This window comes from Macaca fascicularis, chromosome 5 (genome assembly GCF_037993035.2).
Source record: "Macaca fascicularis isolate 582-1 chromosome 5, T2T-MFA8v1.1".
In the NCBI taxonomy this organism is placed as follows: Eukaryota; Metazoa; Chordata; class Mammalia; order Primates; family Cercopithecidae; genus Macaca; species Macaca fascicularis.
The window spans coordinates 8,168,911-8,195,000 of record NC_088379.1 but is presented as its reverse complement, the minus strand read 5'-3'; the positions used below and the strand labels follow the sequence as shown (position 1 = coordinate 8,195,000).

The window sequence follows — 26,090 nt, the reverse complement described above, 5'->3', positions numbered from 1 at the left end:
GCAGCCTCCCATGTGTATGGGGTGCTCTGGGTTAGAAGCCCAGCCTGGCTGATGAAGGGTTGACTGCCTGGTAGTCAGCCATTCATCCCCCTCTGAGGTCCCCTCTTTATATCAGGCTTTGTACTGGTCTCAGGGACCCACATGAGCTCGCTCTGGGGAGCCACCCCATGGCCAAGCACAGGGATTGGCGCAGGGGTAGCGGAAGCAGCCTTCCCTGCCTATCATCATCAGGAAGTCCACAGCAGGGAGTCTCGCAAGTGGGACTCATCCCTGAAAATCCCGAGCGCCCAGACGGCTTGTTTTATGCTCGTTTTTGCTCGTGTGAACTGTTTAACTCCAGTTTCTCCTGTGTAACTAGGGATAAAAATAGAGTTGCTGTGAGGATGAAGTAAATTAAGACATGCTGAGAACTCAGAACAATGCTTGGCAACAGTAATTGTTTAATGCATGCTATTATTAACAAGAAAAAAGTCTTTCTCATGCTGGTATTTGGCTCCTTGATTTTCCAGTCTCCTCGGACTCAGATCCTCCTCGCACAGCTTCAAGGAGGAAGACAGAATGGGGCTTAGCAGATCCATGACACGGATGCAGGAACTGGGATCCAGGGATGGTCACTTGCTCAGGTCAGAGGTGGAGGCTGGCACACTCACCCCCTCCCGCAGAGCCCAGTGGGGTGAGGTGGAGGGCAGGGCTTCACAGGGAATCACTGTCCTGCCCTTTCTGCGTGCCTGAGAACCTGTGAACACTCTAGACCTGGGGGACCCAGGAAGTCGGAGCCTCCCTGACATTCACGGTACAGGGAAAACCAAAGTCTGAGACGTTTGCGACCCCCAGGGTCAACCTACCTCATGCAGAGGCTGGAAGGCACGCAACCAGAGGCCCCCCTCCAGCCTGCGATATATGGGAAACTGCACAATGGCGCCCACGGGTTCCAGTCCTGATGGTCCCCATGCACAGCTGCGCGGCCAGGACCTCGCCACTTCAACTCCCTGGGTGGCCACTTTCTCATCTGAAAAGTGGGGTGCTCACCTCGGGACTATCATGAGAATTAACTTTGGTGGTGCATGTGAAGCACCTAGCACGGAGGAGCACGTAGTCAAAGCGGGTTTTCTCCAGGCGCCCCCAGCTCCAAGAACTGAACCCGGGCTGCACCCTCCTCCCACAGCAGGGAGCAGAAGAGATGCTCTCCGAACCTACCGGGCCAGAGTGTGCAGGGTGCCCCACACTTTACAGCCTTTTGCACCCCAGTCCTCACGACTGGACATGGCCCTCTGCGAGGTAGCGAAGGTGCAGGCCACATGGCATAGGTGGCTTCTACTCAGAGAGGCCGGGAAATGCCCCAGGTATCTTGACCTTTCTGAGGACGAGGAAGGATGAGCACTGAGTTGGTGGTTGGAAAACATGCACTTAGTATCAGTTCTGCCAGTTTCTGGCTCAGATACCTCTGGGAAAATGACTCCTATTTGGGCCTCAGTGTCCCTTTCTACGGAGGATGGGTGTTGCGCCAGATGTCTAGTTTCTTGCAGCCCCGGCGTTTTTTTGGTTTTGTTTTGTTTTGTTTTCCTGGGCTGAAAGGAAGGCCTGAGGAGGAGTGAGCATGAGCATCCCGCCCCTCCCCTCCCCAGTCCCTCAGCTTGGTCTCAGCCGTGTCAGTGACCCTGGCTCAGAAAAGTGCAAGGACCAAAAACAGTCACACAGCATCCCCACCCCACCCGGGGAGGGGGAGGGACTGCCCTATTCTCCATAACAAACCCAGGTTGGGGTGGGGGCTGTGGTGAGCAAGAGGCCGTGCCTGGGGAAAAGAGGCAAGAGAGGAAAGAGCCTTGTCCAGGTCTCACCAAGTCACAGAGACCCTGGGTCATTGGTGCTCCACCTCCCCAACTTTCCCCACTGAAATTCACTATTGGTTTTTTGACTGAAAGGCAAACTCCATGGACTCTCTCCTTCCTCTCTTCATACTCAGTGAGCACTGATTAAGCACTTACTGCATGCGGGAGGCTTCCCAGCCACTGTCTCTTCTGGACCTCTGTTTTCTACCCAGAGAGGCCCTCCGGTAGGGTGAACACCCCTCCATCTCGCTCAAGGACGAGGAAAGCCAGGCCCAAAGATACAGGGCGTAGGCCTGCTGCTGCCTATCCCGGGCCGGCGGAGCTCTGGGCGGTTAGCGCAAGAGAGCGGAGACTCCAGGTGGCCAGGGTTGTGGCTCTTCCAGCCCTAAAGACAGGGAGTCAGCAGCTAAAAGGGAACATGCTGGAGTCCAGCCTGGGTGCCCTGCGCTGTACCAGCTGCCCCTCCAGAAAACAGATGCTGCCTGCTGCCTCCAGCGGCTCCCGGGTGGGCCGACTGGTGGGTTCCCGGTGACCCTTTCCCCCTCCTTAAGATCCTCTGCATTGCCCGGCTTGCACCCTCCAGTTCCGTTCCTCGTGTTCTGGGACAGTGGGGATGAATTACTATACGCTGGCTCCTTCAAGCTCAGCCCGGCCTGCTGCGGCCTGGGCCACTGCTCCTCGGTCCTCAGGGCTGCCCGGGGGAAGGTAGTGCATTGTGCAGCGCGCGGTCCAGACGTGGAAAGGGAGCCGCGGAAAAGCCACCTGCAGGAGTTCCCTCTCCCGCCTGGGCCGACCCGGCGCTGTACTGCTTCTCCCGAAGGTGCGCCGGCTGCTGCAGAAATTGCAGACAGCCTCCAGGAAGAACTTGCTGGACTCAACGCAGCTTCTCAGCGATTTGACAGCAGTGATTCAGACTTAAACTTGGGCGGAGGGGCGGGGTACGCGAGAGAGATTTCCAGAGAAAACAGCTGAGCAGTAGGGAGGGGAAGAGAGACCGAGCCACGCGCCTGGAGAAGCAGTGCAGAGAGCGGAAGAGGCAGAGGCTGCGAGACCTACCCACAGAGACCAAGAGAGGCGCTCGGAGGGGAGACCGCCTTAGGCGCCGACATTCAGAGGCAGACAGACAGACAGACAGACAGACTGACAGACACAGGAAAGGAATGTCGCCGAAAGCCAGGGACAAACCCGAGTCCTAGAAAAATAAGAGACTCCTCCCACCCACCGGGCTGTCCGCGGGCCGCCTCCTCGTGGAGAGGTAGCTCCCGAACCCCGCACGGTCCCGACAGCTGCCCCCGCGAAGGTGGGGCGCGGGGCGGCTTTTCCGGGGGAAACTCTCTCCCTGGACGCCCCTCTTTTCCAGCCTCAGCTCTGGCCTTTCTCGGCATCCCCAGCTTGCCTTCAGTTTCACTCCATATCTGGGTCTCTCAGAGGCGTCGGGCGGTCTTCGGTTCTCTCCGTCGCGGTGTCCACGGAAGGCTCTGCGCCTCCTGGGCCGGGGAATCTCTGTCTTCCGGAGTCTCTTGATCATTGCTCCTGCCCGTCCTTGCCCATTTCAAAGACGACAAACAGAGGCTTAGAAAAATTGGCCCTCCACCCTCAGCTGGTTACCTGGCTCGCAGCCCTGGGTCTGTTTTCTTCTCAGAGAGACCTGAGATCCTCGACATTTCCTAAATTCATGGAAAAACTCGACAGTGTTCAGGACTCCCAAAGAAGGTGGTGGGCGGGAGGGGGAGGAGCATAAGATAAAAGTAGTGAGTACGGCCGAAGACCCATTTCGTGGATTGGGGGGCGGGACGCGGAGGCGGTTCCATAAAAATACTGCGAGCATCACATGTATTTTTTTTTTTTTTTTAGTAGACAGGGTCTTGCTTTGTCACCTAGGCTAGAGCAGTGTGGAGCGATCACGGCTCACTGCAGCCTTAACCTCCCGGGTTTAAGAGATCCTCCCGCTTCAGCCTCCTGAGTAGCCAGGACTACTGGCGCGCACCACCACTCCTGGTCTTTTTTTTTTTTTTTTTTTTTTTGGTATAGGCGAGGTCCCTCTATTTTGCCCAGGCTGGGATTGAACTCCCGGGCTCAAGCGATCTTCCCGACTTTCAAAGTACCGGGATTAGAGGCGTAAGCCATTGTCCACACTTGCTATATTTTAATGCATTTCGTCTTTTGAAAGCGCCCCTAGAGAGGCTGCACCCAAGAGTGAAGGGATTGGATTCCAGGCGTTCAGACCCACCTGCGAACAGATCCCGGTCCCACTACTAACTAGCTGTGTGACCCTGAGCAAGACACTTAACCTCTCTGATTCTGTTCTTTCATCTTGGGGGGTGGGGTGGGGGGAAAGCTGACAATACCTACCTCCAAGAGTACAGAGTAGAGAGGATTAAAAGAGATAAAGTTTGTGAAACCTCTGACAAGGGGCCTGACACCCAACTCAATATGAGGCAGTTCTCTTCCTCGCCTTCCCTCCAACCCCCTGCCGGAACTGAGATGGGGCCCACGGCGGGCTGCGCAGGGCAGAGCTGGAGGGGAGAAGCGCCAGCCTTCCTCCGCCGGGGGTGGGCAGAGCCAGAATGGAAGATGTTTGGTCGACCCTGGAGCCTCGGGGTCTGCCTGACATCTCCGGGCTTAAATAACCGTGCGCCTTTGTTATTCGTCGGCAGCAAAGTGGTTCGTTACGCCTGATTGGTCTAATTGCTTTGAAATGGGATATATTATCTATAATTATAGAGCTCTAGGAGAGCCGGCCGGCCTCTGCTTTCATCTTCCCAAGTGCACCCTCACGTCGCGATCACATTAATTTGGGCCATTTGAAAGCGGGGGAGGTTGGGGCTCTCTTCTGCTGATCCTGGCCCTGCTCACCCCCTTCCAAATTTAAAGACACAAGGGAGCCCGGGCCTGGGACAGAAGAGAAAGCAGAAAGTGGGGGAAGGGCGGGATGGGGGCAGAAGCAGGGAGTGGGGCTTGTCAATTTCGCTCTGGCGCCGGGTGAAATCCACTCCACGCGGACTGTACCACCGCACAAGTTGCACCCACTTTGAGGAGCATTTAGCAAGAAGGAGGAAACATTTTCACAAAGAGTTTGTATTTTGACTTCGCTTTTAAAAGGAGGTACTAAAACTCCTGAAAAGCGCAAGTTCTGCCCACGTCTCCGGAAAGCAGAACGCTGTTTTTCTCCAGGTCTGTGTCGTGGATCTTCAGCCAATAGCTGAAGACTCCCTGTAGTTCTCAGGGCTCGGAGTTTTTCTCTGGAAAGCTGTGAAGTCCTCCCGAAGTTAGTGACTCCCAGACAGTTTGCTGAACCTGACTCCCAGCTCCTCACTTCTAGGCGACAGAGGCCAAAAGAGTGGAGATGGCGGGGTCGGGAGGCCCCCTCCCGAGATTGGGAGACCCCATGACGGTGCTTTCTGTCTGCCCGTCAACCCCCACCCCCTCCCCAGGACAAAATACCTCCTCCCTCTCCCCACTCCGTCGCCCTCCTGGCGATTGGTGAATTCCCACCAAAATAAATCGTTCCGGGTAATCGGTTTTCATAGCACATTCATTCTATTAAAGAGGACTGTTTGGGGCTCGCTAATTGCCGGGGGATCCCACTGAGCTGCACATTTTAAAAAATGCACGCGGGATTCCTGGGCCGAGGCCACAAAATGCAGTGGAAAGAGGGGGAGGGGGCATAAACAAAAACCCGATGGAGGCGACAACAAATGCCGAAGTGAGAAGCCAGCCTGCAGGCTCTCCAACCCGTGCAGCAATACCCAGATTGGGACAACCGTCTTTAAGATGGGGTCCTTCTAAAAATTAATCTTTGCACGGAGGTGGTGGATACCTAGCAACAACACCACCCCTGCCTCCATTCCCCCAACACCTGCAAAATTTTAGGGAAAAAAAAAAAAATCCACCTAAACCCACCACCAGTTCAGTTGCCCAGAAAGTAGGCGAAGGATAATCCGTCTTCAAGATCCGAAATGCAGAGGCGCTCTACCGGGGGGCGGGGAGTGCTTTAGGATGCCTGAAAATGAAGGGAGATGGAGCGAGGGGGGAGGGGAGGGAAGTCTAGAGGATGGAAGCCGAGCGCCAGTCCTGGAGCTTTATCTGCTGCGGGCCAGCCCTGCCCTTGCCAGGCATGAATTACTGCCCGGCTTTCTCGGTTGCAGCGGCAGCGCGGAGAAATGCCGGGGGTACAAACGCCTCGAGGTTAGAACTGGCGGCGAGATAACAGGCTCAGCCCCCGGGGCCTGCCAGCTCGCTGAACCCCTGGGCCGGGAAATCGGTAAAGGCCTAGACAAAAAATAACTTAGAGAAGGCTCCCTCTCACTGCCCCTCTAACTCGTGCCTTTCCTCCGCGGGAACAAACAACACCCTGGGAAACAGGCAGACATTTTATTTCTTTTCTCTGACTCCTTTCTCTTGAGACCGCCGGCACCTTTCTCTGTCAATCCAGGGGCAGATCAGTAGGAGAGCCCCGCGCTCTTCTGACACGGAACCGAGTCTGAACCCGCTTCTCTGCAGATGCACTCTCCTTGCCTAGCAACGTTTACACGCGGTTAACCCGCCGCGCTGGGCGACAGCAGACACGAACCAAGGCCGAACCTGTAAAAAAGACAAGGTGGCGTTCAGACTCGGCTCGGGAAGACGAGGGGCTGGCCGCGGATACGGGGCTGCGGGGCCAGGCGATTTGCTCCCTGGAGGCAGGGGCGCGACTTCAAGGGCCCGTGCGCCGGGTGCAGCCTTTGATCAGGCCGCCGCTGGCGCCTTAAAACAACATCCTAGTCTGCCTATTAGGCGCGCTGAGGAATCGTGACAGATTGTTTATCCCCGCAATTAGCGATGCGGCCCTTCTCAGGCCGTCCGCCCCCTCCTCCCCACCGTGGCCAAATCCAGGCCTCTTGCGCTCCTCAACTGCCACCGCCGCAAGTTCCACACTAGCCCCCGCTGCACCCTGCGGCTCCACACTCTGGGTTCGAGCCCCCGCTCAGCTCTAAAGCAGGGGTTCTTAACTGGAGCACTCCATGTGGGTCCAGAGCCCCTGAAGTTGTCTGCACCGTTGCTTGTAATGTGTTTTTGTAGATGTGCATTTTTCTAGGGAAGAAGTTCTTGGCTGTATCTGATTCTTAAATAGACCTGGGAGCAAAACATTTGGAGAAGAAGGGTGAGGGCGGAACTAAGCAAAGACTCGAAAAGGCACACTGCTCGCTTTTTAAATGTTGGCCGCAAAAGCAGATAGGCCTCTGTTTCCTCTCCCCCTTTAACCTGGCCTCGAAGGGAGATTCTCGCTGGGCGCGGAGGGGGTTGTTCTGGAGAGAGTGATTAGAAAGGGAGCAATAGAAGTTTGCCGTTTTGGAATCGCTTGAACCCAGGAGGCGGAGGTTGCAGTGAACTGAGATCGCGCCATTGTACTCCAGCCTGGGCGACAAGAGCAAAACTCCGTCTCAAAAAGAAGAAGAAGGAGGAGAGAAGAAGAAAGGGAATAGGAAGGGGAAGGGGAAGCGGAAGAGGAAGAAGCAGAAGCAGAAGAAGAGGAGGAGGAGGACGAAGTTCGCCATCCTGGTTGGGCTACCAGCAAGGTATTTGCCCCACAGCCTTGCTCAGCCTCAGCGAGCTGAGCTTCAAAATTGGGTCGTAAAGTCTTCTATCCTTGTACCCTCTCGGGCAAACCTCCAGGGGCCCCGGTGCACGGCGCGTCCAGCCGGCCCAACTCGAGCTAGAAGCCCCAAACACTGCCCAGTGCCTGAGTTACAGTCTTGGGTCCGTTAGAAACCTGAGATGCCCGTAAAATTCACAGATGCAGGTATTACCGAACTTCCCCAGGTCTCAACATATCTCGGGGACAGATGGGACGCCAATCGCTCCGGCGTCCGCAGCCCTACCCCTGCGGCCAGACCCCAGACGTCTTCCGGTTAATAAAGTTCCCGCTCTAATTCATTTTCCGTAATCTGGACGCCCCTAATCTACAGCTTTTATTGCGCCCAGTTAAAAGTCGAGGGAATTCGCTGTCCCTCCGCGCTCGGATAATTACCCCTAAATGGCCACGGCAGCCCCTTGTGTTTCCTGGAGATTAGAACCCCGCAGTCATCAATGGCAGGGCCGAGTGAGCCGCCAATCACCTCCGCTCACTCCCTGAGAGTCGCTGGCCTGGGCCGCGGGAGGAGAGGCCATAAAGCGACAGGCGCAGAAAATGGCCAAGCGCCGACCCCGCTTCGCACAGATCTTGCATCTCCCCTGACCCCAACTCATTTTTTCCTGTTTGTTACTTTCTTTTTATTAACAGCAAACATTAAATCATGTTTTCTCCGAAATCGGCAAAACAAAAGTTCTCAAGTCCCGCACGAGAGTCCACCGCCAGGAACTGTCCTCTTTTCCCGGCCCCCTCCCCCAAATGTGACTTTCCCCTCCAGAATCAGCGACCCAGAGATAGGGACATGTCATTGTTTCCGCGGACGCGTTGTTTGAGGTCACGTTAAGGTCAGATCGGTGTTTTGTTGATGTTTCTGTTGGTTTTATTTCTATATCAAAAGAATCCGGCAGCTCCTTTCCCTGGCCGGGCGCTATAGGTGTTGTGACCCTCGGGACAGAAGTTCAGAGCGAGGGTGGGGGAGAAATACACATGGTGTATGAAAACCGACTCCAGATTCTAGATAATCTTAGTATTCTCACATCCATGGCACCACAGGAAGCTGGCTTCTTCCCGCAAGGTTTACTCCAGCTCTGAGTTAGAGACAAAGGCCCACTTTTACCTCTAGGTAAAGTTTAGAAGATTTCAGAACAGGAAGAAAATGAAGGTTTGATTTTGTTTCGTTTTTTGGAAAGAAGTTAATAGTATGTCTTTCTCCTAGGATAAATAGCCATGCGTATTTTTAAAAATATATAAAAGGAATGTATAAGAAATGACCTCAACTCAAATTATTGTAAAAGAAGAAGGCGGGGGGGGGTCAGATAGTGGAGAAGGCACAGGGAAACCCAGCCACAGACTAAAGAGAAAGGTAAAAGAAGCAGTAGAGGAGAGAAACAAGGACGCGGGAGGTGGGAAGAGTAGCGGAAAAGAGGGCTGAGGAGCAGAGGGGAGGAGAGGAGGACAGAAGAGACTGAGCAAGAACAAGGGAAAATCCCCCGGGAACACAGAAAGATAGAGACCCAGGGGGACCCCCGCAGAGAGGGCCTCCTGGGCTTCAGCGCGGAGGAAAGTTCCCCGGGCACCCCCTCTCCTCTCCTGCCCTCCGCCGCCTGGGCCCTGCCCTGCGCGCCCCCAGGCCCAGCGCGCCTCCGGGAGAATCCCCAGGAGCGCGGCCCAATGGATCGCTCCGGGCCCGCCCCCTTGCGCGCTGATTGGCCGCCGCCGCGCTGGCCTCGCCTTATTAGCAAGTTCTCTGGGGAGCCGCGGCAGGGCCAGGAACCGGCGGGTGCTCCCGGGAACTCGGCCTGTGTTGCAGCGGCGGCGGCGGCGACGACCAGGAGCCAGGCCCAGCGCGCCGGAGCTGGCCTGCTGGGGAGGGGCGGGAGGCGCGCGCGGGAGGGTCCGCCCCGCCAGAGCCCCGGGCGCTCCCAGAGGCAGGCAGCGCTCCCAGCCCGCCCCGAGCCCATGCCCGGCGGCTGGCCCGTGCTGCGGCAGGAGGGGGGGCCCGGCTCTGCATGGCCCCGGCTGCTGACATGACTTCTTTGCCACTCGGTGTCAAAGTGGAGGACTCCGCTTTCGGCAAGCCGGCGGGGGGAGGCGCGGGCCAGGCCCCCAGCGCAGCCGCGGCCACGGCTGCCGCCATGGGCGCGGACGAGGAGGGGGCCAAGCCCAAAGTGTCCCCTTCGCTCCTGCCCTTCAGCGTGGAGGCTCTCATGGCCGACCACAGGAAGCCGGGGGCCAAGGAGAGCGCCCTGGCGCCCTCCGAGGGCGCGCAGGCGGCGGGTGGCCCGGCGCAGCCACTGGGCGTCCCGCCGGGGTCGCTGGGCGCCCCGGACGCGCCCTCTTCGCCGCGGCCGCTCGGCCATTTCTCGGTGGGGGGACTCCTGAAGCTGCCAGAAGATGCGCTCGTCAAAGCCGAGAGCCCCGAGAAGCCCGAGAGGACGCCCTGGATGCAGAGCCCCCGCTTCTCCCCGCCGCCGGCCAGTGAGTAGCCAGAACCCAGGCGCCGAGGGAGGGGGCCGGGCGGGGTGTGGGATCCGAGGGCTCCTGCTGGCCTCCGGCGCCTGCGTACCTGCAGCCGGTGCTAGGGAGTCGAGGGCTGCAAGGCCGGGTCTTGCGCCTCCCTCCATTCCCACCCAGGAAGAAGGTTCCAGACCTCCTCGCCTTGGCCCGGAGACGCGGGTGGGAGTTAACGGATAGGACACCGATGTCTGGGCACCCTGTCCTCCTGCCCCCACCAAACGACCCCGGGGGTCCATGATCCCTCATCTGATCCCAAACTCTGTTTCATCGGCTTCACCCCAGCGGATGAATGTGTGTGGTGCGCAGATCTTGCCTGCACCCGGAGTTTCACTTTCTCACAGTAGGAGCTGGCGTCCCCCAGCCCCTCTTCGCTTTCAAGTACATCTTTGCCTAGAGGTTCCGAAGCTTCTACAGAATTCCACCTCCCCATGCCCTTCGAGTTTGAGGCAGATAGTTGGTGCTTTGGGCGGATGGATGATTCAGGGGTGGGGACACTCAAGTTCCAGTGGAGGGGGCGGGGCACCAAGTCAATTAGGGGAAGGCGCCCTCTTTAATCCTGTCGGAAGCTCACAAATGTCTAGAACTGAGCCATTAAAGTGGACTCCAGGTGCTCAAGGCAGTTCGCTCCAAGGCCTCGCGGCCCCCTGGCTGCTCTGCTCAGAGAACACGCTCGCAGATATTTCAGGAGCACGGGAAATTCCCAAGTTTTCCTCGTTTCCTCCGATTATTTTGCTCGGCATAATAGCAGCCAGAATTCAATGGCGTGATGCTGAGGAATGATTTTTATCTGGGGATTAAACGTCTTTGAAAGGCCAGTCCCTCCCTAAGCCTAATGGCTGGAGAAGGTGGCCCCGCGCTGGGTTGTCGCCGCTGAAGAGAGTGACGTTTCTCTCGGCGCCCGCCCCTCGGGCGGCCCGCCGGAAAGCTAGTTGGGGGCCAAGCGCTTCCCGGACTCCCGGTGGCCTCCAGCGGGGAAGAAGCGGGGTGTTAACACGAGATTTCGTTTGACTCATATCCTGGTGGTCTGAAAGTCCAAAGGATCGTTGTGGGTTTTTTTTTTTTTTTTTTTTTTTTTTCTGTTTGTTTGTGGTGGTTGTTTTTTAAAAGAAGTGTGAAAAAATGTATGCTTAGGCAAAACCCGCGTGGTGAAACATCCTCGATTTGAATTCACTTTCTGCCAGGAAAGCTGCTGCATAAGCAGAGTGTCCTTTCCAACGCTTAGGGCCTTGGGCCCCAAGATCACAAAGTCATAGCGATCCCGGCCGTGTTGGGAATAATTTGTTCCACATTTTATCCGGGGGCAGTCCCCAGCGGACCCCATCCCCGACCTGCACTAGTCCTGCGCTCTAATGCTTCTTCACCGTCCACCCTTGAGGTTTATTTTGAAGTCAAAAGAAAAAGACAGCTGGGCATGTTGGTGTCTGCTGACTATGCCACAGGTTGAGGGGAGAGGCAATCTCAACACTTCCCCCCTCCCCCCCGCCAACACCGACACACACACACACACACACACACACACACGTTTGAGTGGGGCCAGGGGGCCCTGGCGCCAGGGGTGAACGCAATCCAACAGAGGACTGAGACAATCAAAAGAAAAAGTCCGTTAGAATAAAGCAGCCCCTCGTTCTCCACTCCAGATGACACTTTCTATTTCTAAGAGTGCGGGCTACAGTGCACCCTCCATGATGGTCTGCGCTGCTCCACCTCTGGTCTGCGGGAACTACTCCTAGAATCCCGTAGGAGCAAAGCGTTCCAGGGGATAGTGTAGAATTTGATCTGGATTCTATGCCACAGTAAGGCCTAGCCCCCGCACTGAAGCACTTCGCGGGCACTGATAAATGTTTGGCCAGCATGTAAAACTACATGTGCCCTTGGGCTGGGCGCAGGTCCTCTTTCTGCATGTCTCGTCACCTGTATTAACATCCACCTTTCCTCTGTGTGGCCGTGGGAGGAGGCCGGCCATGAAGGCCTTCCTAAGCCGCCAGGCAGCACAAAGGTGATTCCACATCTTCCCAGCTGTTTGGGCCTTAGACGTGGACACCAGGCCTTCAACATTTTTCTCCTGAAATCTTAGTTTCTTCATTTGCAAAAAGTAGACAGGAACTCCTCCCCTGCGGGGGTTGCAATGCGAATTGGAGAAAATATCTTTCAAGTGCCTTGCACAGTGCCCGCCACTGAGGCACTGGGCGGCACTCAATATCTGGTATTGTTTGACTATTATTACTACTCCTTGGGCTGATTATGCTCAAAGCCTCTCTCTTAACCCCTTGCATTTTTCTCTTTCGGCCCTCAGGGCGGCTGAGCCCCCCAGCCTGCACCCTCCGCAAACACAAGACGAACCGTAAGCCGCGGACACCCTTCACCACCGCGCAGCTGCTGGCACTGGAGCGCAAGTTCCGCCAGAAGCAGTACCTGTCCATCGCCGAGCGCGCGGAATTCTCCAGCTCGCTCAGCCTCACTGAGACGCAGGTGAAGATATGGTTCCAGAACCGCCGCGCCAAGGCAAAGAGACTACAAGAGGCAGAGCTGGAGAAGCTGAAGATGGCCGCCAAGCCCATGCTGCCACCGGCTGCCTTCGGCCTCTCCTTCCCTCTTGGCGGCCCCGCAGCTGTAGCGGCCGCGGCGGGTGCCTCGCTCTACGGTGCCTCTGGCCCCTTCCAGCGCGCTGCGCTGCCCGTGGCGCCAGTGGGACTCTACACGGCCCATGTAGGCTACAGCATGTACCACCTGACATAGAGGGTCCCACGGTCGCCCACCTGTGGGCCATCCGATTCCTCCAGCCCTGGCGCTGTACCCCCGACGTGCTCCACTGCTCGGCACCACCAGCTGCCTTCCTTTTAACCCCCACACTGCTCCAGTTTCAGTTCTTTGCTCCCTGAGTTCAGTCTCCGAAGTCTGATCCCTGCCGAAAAGTGACTGGAAGGGTCCCTTAGTACTTTTCTAGAATTTAGATCTACACTCTCAAGTTAAAGATGGGGAAACTGAGGGCAGAGCGGTTAAGAATTTATCCAAGGTCCCCAGCAGAATTGGCAGTTGAACAGAACTAGAGGCCATGTCTCCTGCATAGCTTTTCCCTGTCCTGACACCAGGCAGGAAAAGCGCAGAGAAATTGATGTCTGACGATTTTGGAAATGAGAACAATCTCAAAAAAAAAAAAAAAAAGCAAGCCAGGGAGATGAATCCTAGCTTCTTCCATTGGAAAATTTAAGAGAAGTTTAACAACAAAACATTTGCTCTGGGGGGGCAGGGAATACACAGATGCGTTGCAAAGGTAGGTTGAAGGGACCTCTCTCTTACCAGTACCAGAAACACAATTGTAAATTAAAAAAAAGAAAAAAAACTCTTTCTATTTAACAGTACATTTGTGTGGCTCTCAAACATCCCTTTGGAAGGGATTCTGTGTACTATGTAATATACTGTATATTTGAAATTTTATTATCATTTATATTATAGCTATATTTGTTAAATAAATTAATTTTAAGCTACAAAAATTATTTCTTTACTGATTTAGTGTTTTATTTTAATTTTGCTTCTTGCCGTCTCTTTATGTGTACTGTTGCTTTTCAATTTGATAGTAGTTTTATGCCAGCAACTTTGAAAGGTGATAACAGGGTATGCAGGGATAGAGGGGGGTGTCTTTTTGAACACACAGGACAGATCTGCATTAGCAAAGTCAAGTGGAGAATTGAAGCAATTACCTAGGATAATTAGGCTCAATTTTCCAATTCACTTTAAGCTGAAATCGACACTTGCTCGGCAACCTATAACCAACTCTTGCTTTCTTTCTCTCCTTTTAACCTGTCTATGAAAACAAAGCAAATCGCCCAAATGGCTTGATGACTGTAGACAGCTAATCCAGACAATTCCCACCTCCGCAAATCTGTTTTTCCCACGGGAGGCCAGCTGGGGGATGGAAGCGATTGTTTTGCCTCTCTAAATTACCCCCAGTGTAGACGCGGTTTGTGGAACTAATTTTGAGCTGCCAGAATATAAGCGCCTTCTCATCCCCTATTCTGGCCGCTAAAAACACAACACAACCTAACAAACTTTACAGAAAACCCAGGGCCACCTTCCACTCTCGCCTGGAAAGTCCTCTGCAGGAGCCCTGTTTCCAAACCCTCACAAACTCGGTTTTTCTTAAGATCAGTCTTCCAGGAGAATATATTTGCACACGCGCCAAGTTTAGCTTTCCGGGGAATTCTGCAAGAACGCTGAATGCAGAAAATTACCCCCTGGTAAATAAAGCCTATTAAGCTCCAGGCACCGCTCTGTTGTCTTTCGTGTTCGGGCTGCCGCAGACCTGCACATTCCTCTCCTCCTTCAACCTCTGTGCCGCGGTGGCACGCTCCTCCAAACTCCAAGTAGGATAGCGCCGGACTGTCTGCAGTAAGCCGTTAAGAGGGAGGCCAGTAGACTAAAGATGGTTCGAAACCTGGGTACCTGGCGTTGAACTTGGGCAGGGGTGAACAGCTCCACAGATAGAGACCTTAAAAACGGAGTCCCAAGCGCAGCGCGCGATTTCTAGCCCCAGGACCCTGAGGTCGGTCTAGGAATTCCCAGTGAGCCCAGGGTTTCGGGAATGCGCCCTGCGCAGGTTCTGCGCGGGCGCCGGGCACATTCCGGGGCATCCTGGGCTTCCGATCCTCCAGTCTCTGCAGCTCGGGCAAAGATTCTGTCTACCCTGGCTGGAGCTGCAATATGAACTTGTTACAACCCCGCTCCTTAAGAAAGAAAACCTTGCTGTGGAGGGCAGTTTCGCTCTTGGGGAGCCCGGGAGCTGTTGCCCTCGGCCTGGGAACCTCTAGAAAAACACTAGAGCCCGGATCTGGGCTTTTTCGCCCCCCAAAGGGGAGCTATCAGACTCAGACTAACAAGCTCTCAGACTCCCACGCCACGCAGCTCTCTAAAGGTGCATTAGGGTTGAAGTGCCTCGCAGCGTTTTTTTTCTTTTTTCTTTTCTCTATAAATTAAGCAACCCTCGAATGACGGCACGCAGGACGCACGGCTCTGGCAAATCTGGATTCCTTTCTGGAACACGCTAGAGATGTCCTCGTCATGGGGTTAGTATTGAACTTGAAGTCAGAGACCCAATGTGGTTCACTGTGGATCAAGTCCGCCACTTACTGTGAAAGATCGCATCATCTCTCTGCACCGCCATTTTCTCGTCTGTGAAATGGGCCTTGGCCTCTTCCTCCTACACCCCAGGATTTGGGGGAAGGGCCGACGAGCCCCCGCGCGGGAGGGCACCCAGGGACTACCGGGTGCATCTGACTTTTCTTGGCTTACTGCGCGTCCGCAGCACTGAAGATTTTCCGCGCATCCGTGAAAGAGAAATGGCAGGGCAGGATCGGGTGTCTCCCCCGGCCCCGGCTCCAGGGCCTCCTGGCTCCTTGGAGTTTGGCAATTTAGGGTAGAGGTAAATTTAGAGCAACATAATTGCGGTAATGAGCAACGGCTCGCGCTCTGCAGACGCGTCGCGGCTCCAGCGAGGCGGTAGCTGCAGGCGACGCGGGCACGCCTCCCCGCCCCCTCCCTGCGCGGCAGACCGGGTGCGAGGGCCCCGCTGCCCTGGGACCCCGGCCCGCGCGCGCCTCCGCCTCTGGCTGCCGGTCTTGGATAGGGACTTCCTTCCACTTCTGGGCCTCTGAATCTCTCCATTTTTGTTTCTGTCCGTCTATCCCGTTCTTTGCCCCTCTTTTGTTTCCGCATTCCCTCTCTGAACAGGATGTGCACACAGAAGGTGCTCGATAATTGTTTGCTGGATCGGGGCGGTGCGCTGGTGTGGGGAGAAAACCCAGAGCCACAGTCAGCCGGGTCCGGCCGGAAATCGCGGGGGCACTCCCGGCACTGCTTCTCATCCATCCCAGTCCTTCGAACTCGGTTCCCTGGTTTATCAACCGAAGGCGGAGTGGGCAGGGGCTTCCTGGGCCTGTTCCTTTACGGACCAATTTCCTTCTCTGGTTAGAAACATGGGATCTACCAGGCGGAGGGGCCGGCCACCTTTCCCGCTGGGAGGTAGTGATGGAGCAGTTTGCACTTACAGCCTACTGTGTGCGGGGAGTTCCCGCTCACGCTGACTCCCAACAAACCTAGGAGATTTTTATAGCGCAGAGGACTGCGGCTCAGAGAGGTGACGTCGTTTTCCCAAGGTTATACAGTTAATAAAGGACATAGCAGGAATTCCAACCCGGATTCCACTCGAGGATCCGGCTTTTGCCGCATTGCCCATCTCCATCTGGTTGAGGGTCAGCTGGTGCCTGAGCAGCAATCCTGCGAAGTGCGCGTCTCGCCGGAAAACGGAGCGCAGAATCCAGGCACTAGTTCTGAATTTAACTCCTTGCGCTCTAACCACGAACAGACACTGTCCCTTGAGGAATGAGAAGGGCGTCTCACCGGCCCTGCACGCTGTGAGAGCGTTTTTGTTTTGTTGGGGAGGAGACGGAAGCCTCATTTTGCAAATTCAGCTTCTGACCACGCAGTCAAGACCAAAGCAGTCAGTGGCGTGGAAGCGGGGCAGAAATCAGGTTACCTGGCGGCAAGGGACCTGGGGCGTCTCGAGCTTTGAGCCTAGGTCCGCGGGGCCCGGGTAGTTGGGGACCGGCAGGCTAGGGTGGGGCTGAAGACCTCGCCCTAAGAGCGCCTTATTTTAGGGTTAGTTTCTCGGATCGCTGAGCCAGGGGCTGAAGGCCCAGATTGCGCAGGAGGCCCAGTGAAGACAGTTACTGGTGAGGCAGGGGCCCCGAGTGCGAATCCTACTGCTGCGCCCTCCTTAGTGACCCAAGGCCGGGAGGTGAGCCCAGCCGGGTCCAGACCTGCGCCCCGCCTAGAGCCCTCCGGGGCGCAATAGGAAGCGGCGAGGAGAGGCCGCGGCCGCCTTTCAACTCGGCGGCTGGCGCCGGCCTGGCCGGGCCCCCGGGGCCGTGCGGCCTTCAAGGTTCGGTCTCGCCCGCCCAGCAGCTTGCATCGCCCCACAGTGGAAGAGTCCCCCGACCCCGAGGCCAGACGCCCTGGGAAGACGCCGGCCCCCAAGTGCCACCATCAAGTGCCCACTCTCCAGAGCTCCCCCAGGCCCCCACTCCAGACTTGTGGAATTTTTCCGCTCCACTCAACAGCTCCCACGCCTGCCGCGCAGTCCGCTGCCTTCCCAGGCCTAGGGGGACCTGCCTCCACCCCGCCCGCCTCCCCCACAGCGCCCTCCCGCGGCCCTCAGCTCACAGTCAGCTCTCCCAGCGCCTGCTCACTGTAGTTCCGGTGCCGGACACTGGCCTTGCCTCCCTGTGTGACAAGTAGATCCTCAAGTGCACACACACACGGACCAACACACATCATCAACACGACATTCCAACACACACCGAAACAGACACACATGCGACACATATGTATAACCCACATGCAGGCACCAACACACACCGTACACATAAACAAATCAACACACATGACTCACCACACACACCCAGCACATACACACAAGGCTGACAAATACAAACACAACACATAAATCAACACGTATCACCAACACACCCAGCCACACACAACCAACACATGCTAGACACAAAACCAACATACACCCAATGCCCACAATCAACACACATCCAACACCCACAAGCTCTAGTTATAGAGGCAACCATACACACTCAAGGCCACGCTCTAACATCTCCACAGGGCTTCTGGTGACACAGACACGTATCATATTGGGAGAAAGGGGGAGGGAGACCCCAGAGATAGACATAGTGGGAGAGAGAAACCAAGGAGGTGCTGTATTGAGAGAATTTCAGACTCAGGAACTCCAGAGAGAGGAGGAGCAAAACCATGCGAGACCTGAGCGGCGGAAGCTCAACACAGCAAGTGAGAAACTCAGCTCAGAGCGCAAGGTGTGAGAGCTCTGGGTGCTCTGCTGTGCTGACACCAGAGGGTAAGCGCGGAGTCTGGCTCCACGCACGCACGTGGGGTCAATCCCCGGACACAGACCTTTTACTGGAAGGCCTGGAGAATCGCCTGAGGGAATGCCGGGAGTCCCCCCTCTCCAAGAACAGCCAGTGACTTCAGCTCTCCTTTCTCCTCCTGGTCCCCTCCTCTGGGACCCCCTCCGGCCCCATCTCATCCTGTACACCCACCTTCTCCCACCTAGGCAGAGGGTTTCAGAATGCCTTGATCAGACCCAACACCCTGCTCATTCTCCACGGACCAAGGCTGGAGATCTGGAATGCCCATCCCATCTCCCCTTGACAGAGAAGGCGGGACTTCAAGAAGCAGTGGCAGACCCTGGTTAGGGCGGGTGTCGGAGTCGCCGGCCTGGAATCAGATCATCTACTTATAAATCCTCGTTTTGGTACTTACTGTGTGACTTTAGGCAAGTTCCTTAACTTCACTGAGCCTCGCTTTTTCCATATAAAGTGTGGAATCGTCACAATTGCTTCTATTGTTAAGGGAACCAAATGAAATGCTCTGTGAGATGCTTGGCACTGATAGCAATTAACGTTGATTATGAGTTCTGCACTTAGATCAATTTCAAAGCAGGGAGGGTTATGTCTATACCTCCCTGGAACCTCCCAAAGAGTCAAGGCCTGTCACTGACTCAGACAGGGGGCTCAAATCTAGGTTTCCCCCTCTGGGTGAATCTCTGCCCTTAACGCCAGGCTCGCAGGGGCTATCGCATCAGCGGGATGCAATAAAGATCTGCCTTTGTGTAGGGGGGTGGGGTGAAGGAGTGCGGGGTGGGTAATTAAAAGCGAATTCAAAAGCCCGCCCTTATTTTGGGGCCTGATTAGGGGCAGATGGAAGGAAGGGTCCCCCGACCCTTAATTCTGAGTGGGGCTGGGCAGCAGCCCTACGTTGCAGCCTTTGTTGCACATTTCACAGGCGAGGAGACAGTGGTGGGATGCGAGCCCGCGGCTGTGGGACCTCAGGAGTTGCTTTCTCCTCCACCAGCTGGGTGCAGATTTTGATGATTCCCAGGGCGCCGCTGGACAGTTCGTGTGTGCGCCCACGCAGCCAGAGTTTGCGGAGTTTAGGGGGCTGAGGAGGATGTGATAGACCCCAAAGCCTCCCCTTTGCAGACCACTCCTTGCTTCACCCACCTGGCGCTTTCCATAACCCCCTGCCATGCCCTGCCTCTTTGTTGCCCCTTAGACGAGCTGCCCCAAGGGCGGGCTGGCCTCTGGTGCTTTGAGTGGTTGTTTCTCTGACGATGCTGCTTTTAAAAAGATACCCCGTTTCCTCCCACCTCTTGAGTTTTCCAAGACTCAGGTTCCATCTCTGTTAAATGGGCACAATCATGGCCCCTGGCAGTTCCTGAAAGAGTGGAAGGGAAAGCGTTCTCCACGGGCTGTTCCATTCACTTGCGTCCCCAGTTTGGTGATGGTGGTGAGGTCGCCACAGTTGTTCCGCCTGGGGTGACCGCAGCTGTCATGTATGAGCGATTGCATAGGGATCAGAACCCTTAGAATCTAAGTTTTCCACGCGGGTTATCCCAACGAATCCTCACTACCAGGTGGGCAAGTGTCATTGTGACCCGTTTCATAGACTGAAGCATAGAGAGTTGAATGACTCAGACAAGATCACACAGCTAGTGAGAGTGAAACAGAGCTTCCAACCCAGACAGCCATTGCTGGGTGCCACCATCTGGTGCCCCTAAATCTCAGTTTCCTGGTCCGCGGAATGGAATCACTTCCGGGCTGGTGCAGAGGAAACTATGGGTGACTCCAAAGGCAGCGCGCATGAGAACTCCAGGTGAGAAGGGGAGCGCGCGCTGAGAGCGCCAAGCGTAGAGTCAGGGTGGTGACCTGAATGCTCTTTGCTGGCTGGCTCTGCTCCCCGCAGCGCGATTGGAACTCCTTATGCTCCAGTCCTCCAAGGCTGTGTGTGGGTGAGGGGAGGTCCCTGAGGCCAGAGGGATGAGCAGAGTGGAAGCGGAGGAAAGTGTTCTTGTTCTTGGAAAGTGTCAGGAAGGGTGGAACACCATTTTCTGTGCGACATTACCTGGAATTAAGACACCTTCACCTCTTTTAGCCTTCTCCCTATGACGCAGGCACTCAATCTGTTTCAAGTGAGAAAACCGAGGCACAGAGAGGGTGTGTGACTTGCCAAATGTCAGTAGGTGTCTAAGACCTGGCCTGTATTTCCCACCGACCTCTGCCGCTGCCTCTCCATGAATGCAGAAAGCATCCAACAGCCGACCAGGCAACCGGGAAGCGAGCGCCCAGGCCAGAGCCGGTTCCTATACTTGGCAGAATTCCCCTTTGGCCATGGTCAAAGTTGACCAGGTTTGCCTCACTCTAGATGCTGGCTGAATCCCTAAACCCACATTGGACTGCGAGAAACTGCTCTAAGCGTTGCCTGAGGGACGCTCCACTGTCACCAATGAGCCAACATCCTTCTTTAAGGATGAGATACTGAGGCTCAAAGGGATTTAGTGATTTGAGCGAGGTCCGGCAGAAAGGCTGGACAGAACCGGCATCCCCGATTTTAGTCCAGCTTTCTTAAATTAATTAATTTGGCGGCGTTGAACAAGAGCAGCACACTAACAAATACGAATTCGGGTAGAGCTGAATGCTTCTAAGGGGAGAAGTAACAAGACGCGGGCGGGAAGCACAGTCGGAGCTCGTTTTCGGCGGAGCAGTCAAGGCAGGCCTCTCCGGGCAGGCGACTTATGGGTTGAGACCTGAAGGGTGAGGAGGGACCATAGTTTGAAGAAGGAATTTCCTATTGAGAGGGGTCGGCAAGTGCAAAAGCCTCAAGGAGAGCAGAGGCCGCGGCGCGGCTGGAACCGGCCTTAGGCGAGTTTGGAGTAGGCTTAGCGTTTTGTGATGTTCTGGCGGCCACTTGGAGCAGAAAGATGGGGGCGGGGTAGAAGGGGCCGCGTGCCCTTGTAGGAGAGGGAAGTGTCAATGGCCAGGACCAGGGGTGGTTGCCTGAGACGTGCCTCGTCCTTGGTGATTACCCTTCTTTCCTGTAATTCTCCAACCCCCAAATCGAGAGAGTTCCGGAAGAAACTTCGCAGCCTTGCAGAGTGAAGCATCGCCGGGACACACGGGTATTTCTCCTCCCTCCGAGCTCACCCGGATTCCTTGGCGCCCAGCTGCGGCCCCGGAGTCCCCGAACTCGGCTATGCCAGCCCCGGGCGGGGACAGCTGAGCCTCAGTTGTGGGGCGGAGTCCGTCCGTGGCGGACACCCTCACCCACGGGGCAACTGCAGCTCCCAACTCCGCTGGCTTTCCCCTCCCTCTGACACCCTGCGCGGCTCCTGCGGCCCAGCTGCGTGCCAGCTGTACGAGCCTGCTAGGCCTGCGCTCCCGGAATGCAGTCATCCTCCAGGCCCGGCCCTGCGCTCATTTCGCGTTCCAGGAAACTGAGGTCTGGAAGCCTGTGAAGAGAGGGACTGTATTGATCCGTACCGGATCCAGACCCTGCGCTAAACGCTCGGCGTGCATGGAGCCGTTTAATCTTCACAAAAGCCGAGCGACTTAGGGAGGAATATTATCCCATTGCACACATGAGCACACTGCTGCGCACGCAGAGGCCCGAAGGTACCTGCCCAGGGTTTCAGCTAGCCCCATTTCCAACCGAGGAAGGCAAGGGAGCAACACGGGGAGCAAAATGTAAGGAGATACTTTCAGGGTTGTGCAAGTGCGGGATGGGCACCTGGAGAGAAGGGAGGAGGGATGAACTATCCAGAGAGGAAGGCACCGACTTATCAGAATATTGTCTCAATTCTGCTTTCGCGGTGTCTGTTGTGCCCATTTAACAGAAGAGGAACGTGAGTCCCAATCTGCCCCTCGCCGCCGCCACCAGCACCTGGGATTTTACTCACATTTCAATTCCTGCCTGAGGAATTTATGCCAGCGCCCACTATGGCCCCGCGTGGGGAATCCAGCGCCCCATCCCTCGGTGAGAGCTTACTCTGAACCTGAGCGTATGACAGGCCCCCCACAGGCACTGTCTGCCTTAATCCACGCCAAGTCCTCTAAAGGAAATCATTGCCTTAGTTCTTTTTCACAGACGTGTCGACTGTGGACCAGAGGTGTCAAGCCACGTGCCCAAGGTCACCAAGCACCTTCTGAGTGAGCCCTCAGGGAATCCGAACTCCCGATCCAAACCCGGGATTTCCCCGCGCCCTCGGAGCCCTCCAAGGGGAGCTGCGAGAGGCGGGGACGCAGCGGGAACTTTGGGGCGCGGACACAAGGAGGCGCTGGGACCAGTTTGCTCTGAGTGCTCCCGCTCCGGACTGCTCCTCGGAGAAGCGGGGCCTTGGGCAGCAGAATCCCAACCTCCTCCGGCGGGAAATCCGGCAGCTCCCGTCCGAGGGTAGGGCCAGTAGACCACCTGATCCAGGAAAACTCCACTGGCTTCAGGGGTGGGGAGTTGGGGCAGGTGCGCCCGCGGAGCTCGGTATAAGAGCCGTGCCTGTGCCACGTCCTTATTTTCCAGGAGGAGAGCTCTGGATTTCCTGACAGCCGGGCGGGGGGAGGCAGGGGAAGCTGGCGGAGACCCCGAGAGGACTTCTTCTTGCCCGTTCTTTTTTTCCTCCCCAAGTTTCTTCTTCCTTTATTGTCTCTCTTTTCCCTCATTTTATTTTAATACGATGACTATAATTTCTTATGTTAAAAGGTGTGGCGTGGGCAGTGGTTCCCTGAACGCTGGCTCATTCAGCCACTCCTCCAAGTGCAGGGTAGGGGTGAGGTGCTGAGGTCCCTGCCCCGCAGCAGCGCTTAGCTGGCGCTAAGAAGGAACGGAAAATAACACTACCAAGCCAGGTAGTGTATAAAACAGAGTGGTGAGAGAGCGATTGGGGTGGGGATTTTCCGGAAGAGGGAACATGGGGGACATTTGAATGGAATAAAGGAAGTCCAGGCCACGGAACCAGCAGATGCAAAGTCCCCCAAGTCAACCAGTGAGCAGAACTGTGAGGCTGTGACCATCCTTCAGCCTTCAGATGACCCTGGCAGGATTTGCCTCACTGAGGAACCTGTCTGCTGTTCATGTGAATGCGCAGACCTTGTCTCCTCTGGCCTTCATCATCTAGCAGGCAACAGAGATGGGTTCTCACTGTGCCCATTTTACAGATAAGGGAACTGAGGCTCTGTGGCCTGTTCGTGAGTGAAGAGGTAAATCTGGGATGAGAAAGCAGGCCTGGGTCATTCCAGGACACCCAGTTGACTGCAGGCAAACAGGTTTAGGAGAGTGCTTAGGTCTATGCCTGCATCTCACCAGCACCTTCATTCCAGGAGGGACAGGGTGAGTGGTTTGGATAAGCCACAAGAAATGTTCCAGAGCATAGTGCACACGGAGCACATTACCCTCTTGCTCAGAGAGAAGCCCCTGGAGGAGATCAGGAACTGTTGGTTTCTGAAGGGTGTTGATATCAGGGGGTGTTTCTTTTTCCTGTATATGGTCTGCCCTACCTGGGTGGGATTCCAAAGATGTTTGGGTCCTTGTTCCTTCTGGGAGAAAGCACCTGCCACTGGGGTCCATCCACAGCCAGTGGGGATCAGCGCACACCTGGCCAGGCTCACCGAGATTGTGTGGGGTCTCTGAAGTAATTTACCTGAATGAACCCCTGACCACTGCTTGGGGAGTGGCAGGGCCCAGTCTGATTTCATTCTCCCATGCTGGATTCATGGGCATGGGGCTTGCACTCAGAAGGGTGCCACGCTTGGGGTGTAGTGCTTCAGTTACCATCTTGGAGTTCTTAGTGATTTTTATCTTTGAATTTATGCGTTATAAGTGATGTTTGATGGGACAATGGAGTGTGTTCTGGGCACTTGGACCTGCCTCCAATGCTTCCCTGGGACAATGCTTGGCTGCCTGCTTTCCACTCCGTGGGAAGCCAGGCCCTGCCCAGCCTCCAGCTCCCTGTCCCCACTGTGACTGCCACTGCCTTCCACCTGGCAGGGGCCTGGGTGCCAGTGTGAGGAGAGTCAGGGCTCAATGTTCACATCTCCGGCATCACCAGGTGAGACATGGTGGGCACTGGCCGTTCTTGCCCTGGGCTGGCAGTGACATATGTTTCATGGGCAAGGTGGATAAGGGTTAGCCTTTCATCCAGCCCTGATCCAGGTACCCAGCACATCCAAGCACTGAAATTGCAATGCCCTTGGAGGTTACCCATCTGCCAGGGTTTGGGGCAGTGGCCTCAGGGAAGAGGAGGTAGATGCTTGACTTCTCCACCCTGGGTCAGATTTGTCAGCTGGTGAAGAGCCTTGTGCTCCCCTGCCAAGTCACTGTTTGGGGCCCCAGGTGCCTGCGACAATCTGCACTCACTTGCGAATATCCCTGAGGATGCATGAGTGAGCCTGGCATTAAATAGGAAATTTAGAAACAACAAAAATCATGACGGGTCAAGAGCAAGACCACAAAGAAAGTAAAAAGCTTTACGTGAGAATACCTTTAGCAACGCTTCCCCCCTACTTTAAAACAGAGGCCCTGCGTTTTCCTAATGTACTGGACCCTACAGATTAAGCAGCTGAAACTACCCCCGTGTACTGGGTCTCTTGACCTGGTCAGCAGGGCTGAGCCATGAGAGGTCTGGGTACAGGCAAGAGCAGCCTCTCAGCCAATAAACATGTCTTCATAAAATAGGACACCCCGCTTCCTCTGAGACCATAGCTTTACAAGGAGACATGCTTGGCAGCATGCCAGCAGGAGATGCCGCCTGGTCAGGGCTGACATATCTGCAGCAGGGACTCTGGAAGTCCCAGGCTCAGAATCAGAGCTGGCAGGGCATGAAGACAGCCAAGGGTACACGTCCTGAGGGGCCACCGGAGGACACTGAGGTTGAGAAGATTTGGTGACAGCATCACACAAGGAGGTGGAGCTGAGCAGGATAGGGCACTCACATGGTCTGGGCCAATTTCAGCCTCTTGCTTCACAAATCTACCCAGAGAAGGGACTGCATCCCAACCCCAGTTCCTTCTGAAGTCATCGAGGGAGGAAAGCATCTTCTAGCTGGAAGGGATTCTCAAATCCCCCAACTTGAAGCATCCAAGCACCTCTTTATTTGTACCTTTTCCAAGATCACATGGGGTCCCTCTGTAGCTCCCAGCATTACTTCTCTTACTCCTAACACTCATCATCCCGAGACATCATCTATTGTTTCCTGTCTTTTAGCCCCACTGGAAAGTGCAGGGGCTTCCCAGTTTCCCTCATTGCTGTGATCCTGTGAGTCCTTAGGGCTGATACATGGTGGGCAGCCCAGCAATGTTTGTTGAGTGAATAAATGAAACCAACCTCTGCTCTGATGTTTCCTTGTACATTTCCGTGTATGGAGCACTCACCACCTTGGGAAACAGTTAATTTGTCTATCCACCTATTCACTCAGCATTTATCTTACCCATAATGAGCACCAAGCACTTATTGAGCACCAACTGTGTACCCAGGACTTGGGCTAGTGCTGGGGACACACTGGCAAAGAGGGACAAAAGCAAGATCTCTGCCCTTATGGGCACTGGAGTCTGGGTGAGACAGATATTAACTGAAGATTATGAAAATACACATGAAATGCTCATCTTCATAAGTGACACCATGCTGAGAGAAAACTCAACATATATTATACTATTTAGTAATCACCTTGGACATGAGGTCACCACAGCACATGAAGATATTCTTACTCCTGTTTTATGAGAAGGAACACCAAGGCCAGAGAGGAGGAAATTGAAGTTCAGAGAAGAGAAGGCTGGTCACACAGAGGGAGCTGAGTTGCAGAAGCTTATTTTTTTATTATAAATTTTTATTTTACTTTAAGTTTCGGGGTACATGTGCGGAACGTGCAGGTTTGTTACCTAGGTATATGTGTGCCATGGTGGTTTGCTGCACTTATCAGCCCATCACCTAGGTTTTAAGCCCCACATACATTAGCTATTTGTCCTGATACTCTTCCTCCCCCCGCTGCTCCCCACACCCATCGAAGCTTCTTGATGACTTATTTTATTTTATTTTTTGAGACGGAGTCTCGCTCTGTCGCTCAGGCTGGAGTTCAGTGGCACCATCTCAGCTCACTGCAACCTCTGCCTCCCGTGTTCAAGTGATTCTCTTGCCTTAGTTGGGATTCCTCCGCAGTAGTTGGGATTACAGGCGCCCACCACCATACCCAGCTAATTTGTGTGTTTTTTTTTTTTTTTTTTTTTTTGCATTTTTAG

General features: G+C 55.1%; 1 protein-coding gene and 2 long non-coding RNA genes across 4 annotated transcripts; 1 reads left to right on the top strand and 2 right to left on the bottom strand.

The window, feature by feature from the left end:
- Positions 1-419: 419 nt before the first annotated feature.
- LOC141410374 (uncharacterized) lies at positions 420-3,516 on the bottom strand. The gene is made up of 2 exons (XR_012435304.1): positions 1,986-3,516; positions 420-1,357 (listed from the first exon to the last, which is right to left on the bottom strand). It is a non-coding gene; the product is annotated as an uncharacterized lncRNA (long non-coding RNA).
- Positions 3,517-6,189: 2,673 nt separating this feature from the next.
- On the bottom strand, positions 6,190-7,918 carry LOC135970875 (uncharacterized). 2 transcript variants are annotated; one of them, XR_012435303.1, is made up of 2 exons: positions 7,840-7,918; positions 6,190-6,413 (listed from the first exon to the last, which is right to left on the bottom strand). It is a non-coding gene; the product is annotated as an uncharacterized lncRNA (long non-coding RNA). The 2 variants fall into 2 exon arrangements; XR_010586741.1 differs by having other exon boundaries at positions 7,619-7,851.
- A 1,284-nt stretch (positions 7,919-9,202) lies between these two features.
- On the top strand, positions 9,203-13,448 carry MSX1 (msh homeobox 1). The gene is made up of 2 exons (XM_005554460.5): positions 9,203-9,918; positions 12,251-13,448. The coding sequence occupies exons 1-2, from the start codon at positions 9,450-9,452 to the stop codon at positions 12,691-12,693; spliced, it is 912 nt and encodes a 303-aa protein (XP_005554517.1). The 5' UTR covers positions 9,203-9,449; the 3' UTR covers positions 12,694-13,448.
- The last annotated feature ends 12,642 nt before the right edge of the window (positions 13,449-26,090 follow it).

What these genes read in the sequence shown, in the direction of transcription:
- MSX1 (XM_005554460.5), top strand. Translation starts at nt 9,450, where the DNA reads ATGGCCCCGGCTGCTGACATGACTTCTTTGCCACTCGGTGTCAAAGTG. An exon ending in CTTCTCCCCGCCGCCGGCCA is followed by an intron (nt 9,919 to 12,250) that starts GTGAGTAGCCAG and finishes TTCGGCCCTCAG; the next exon opens with GGCGGCTGAGCCCCCCAGCC.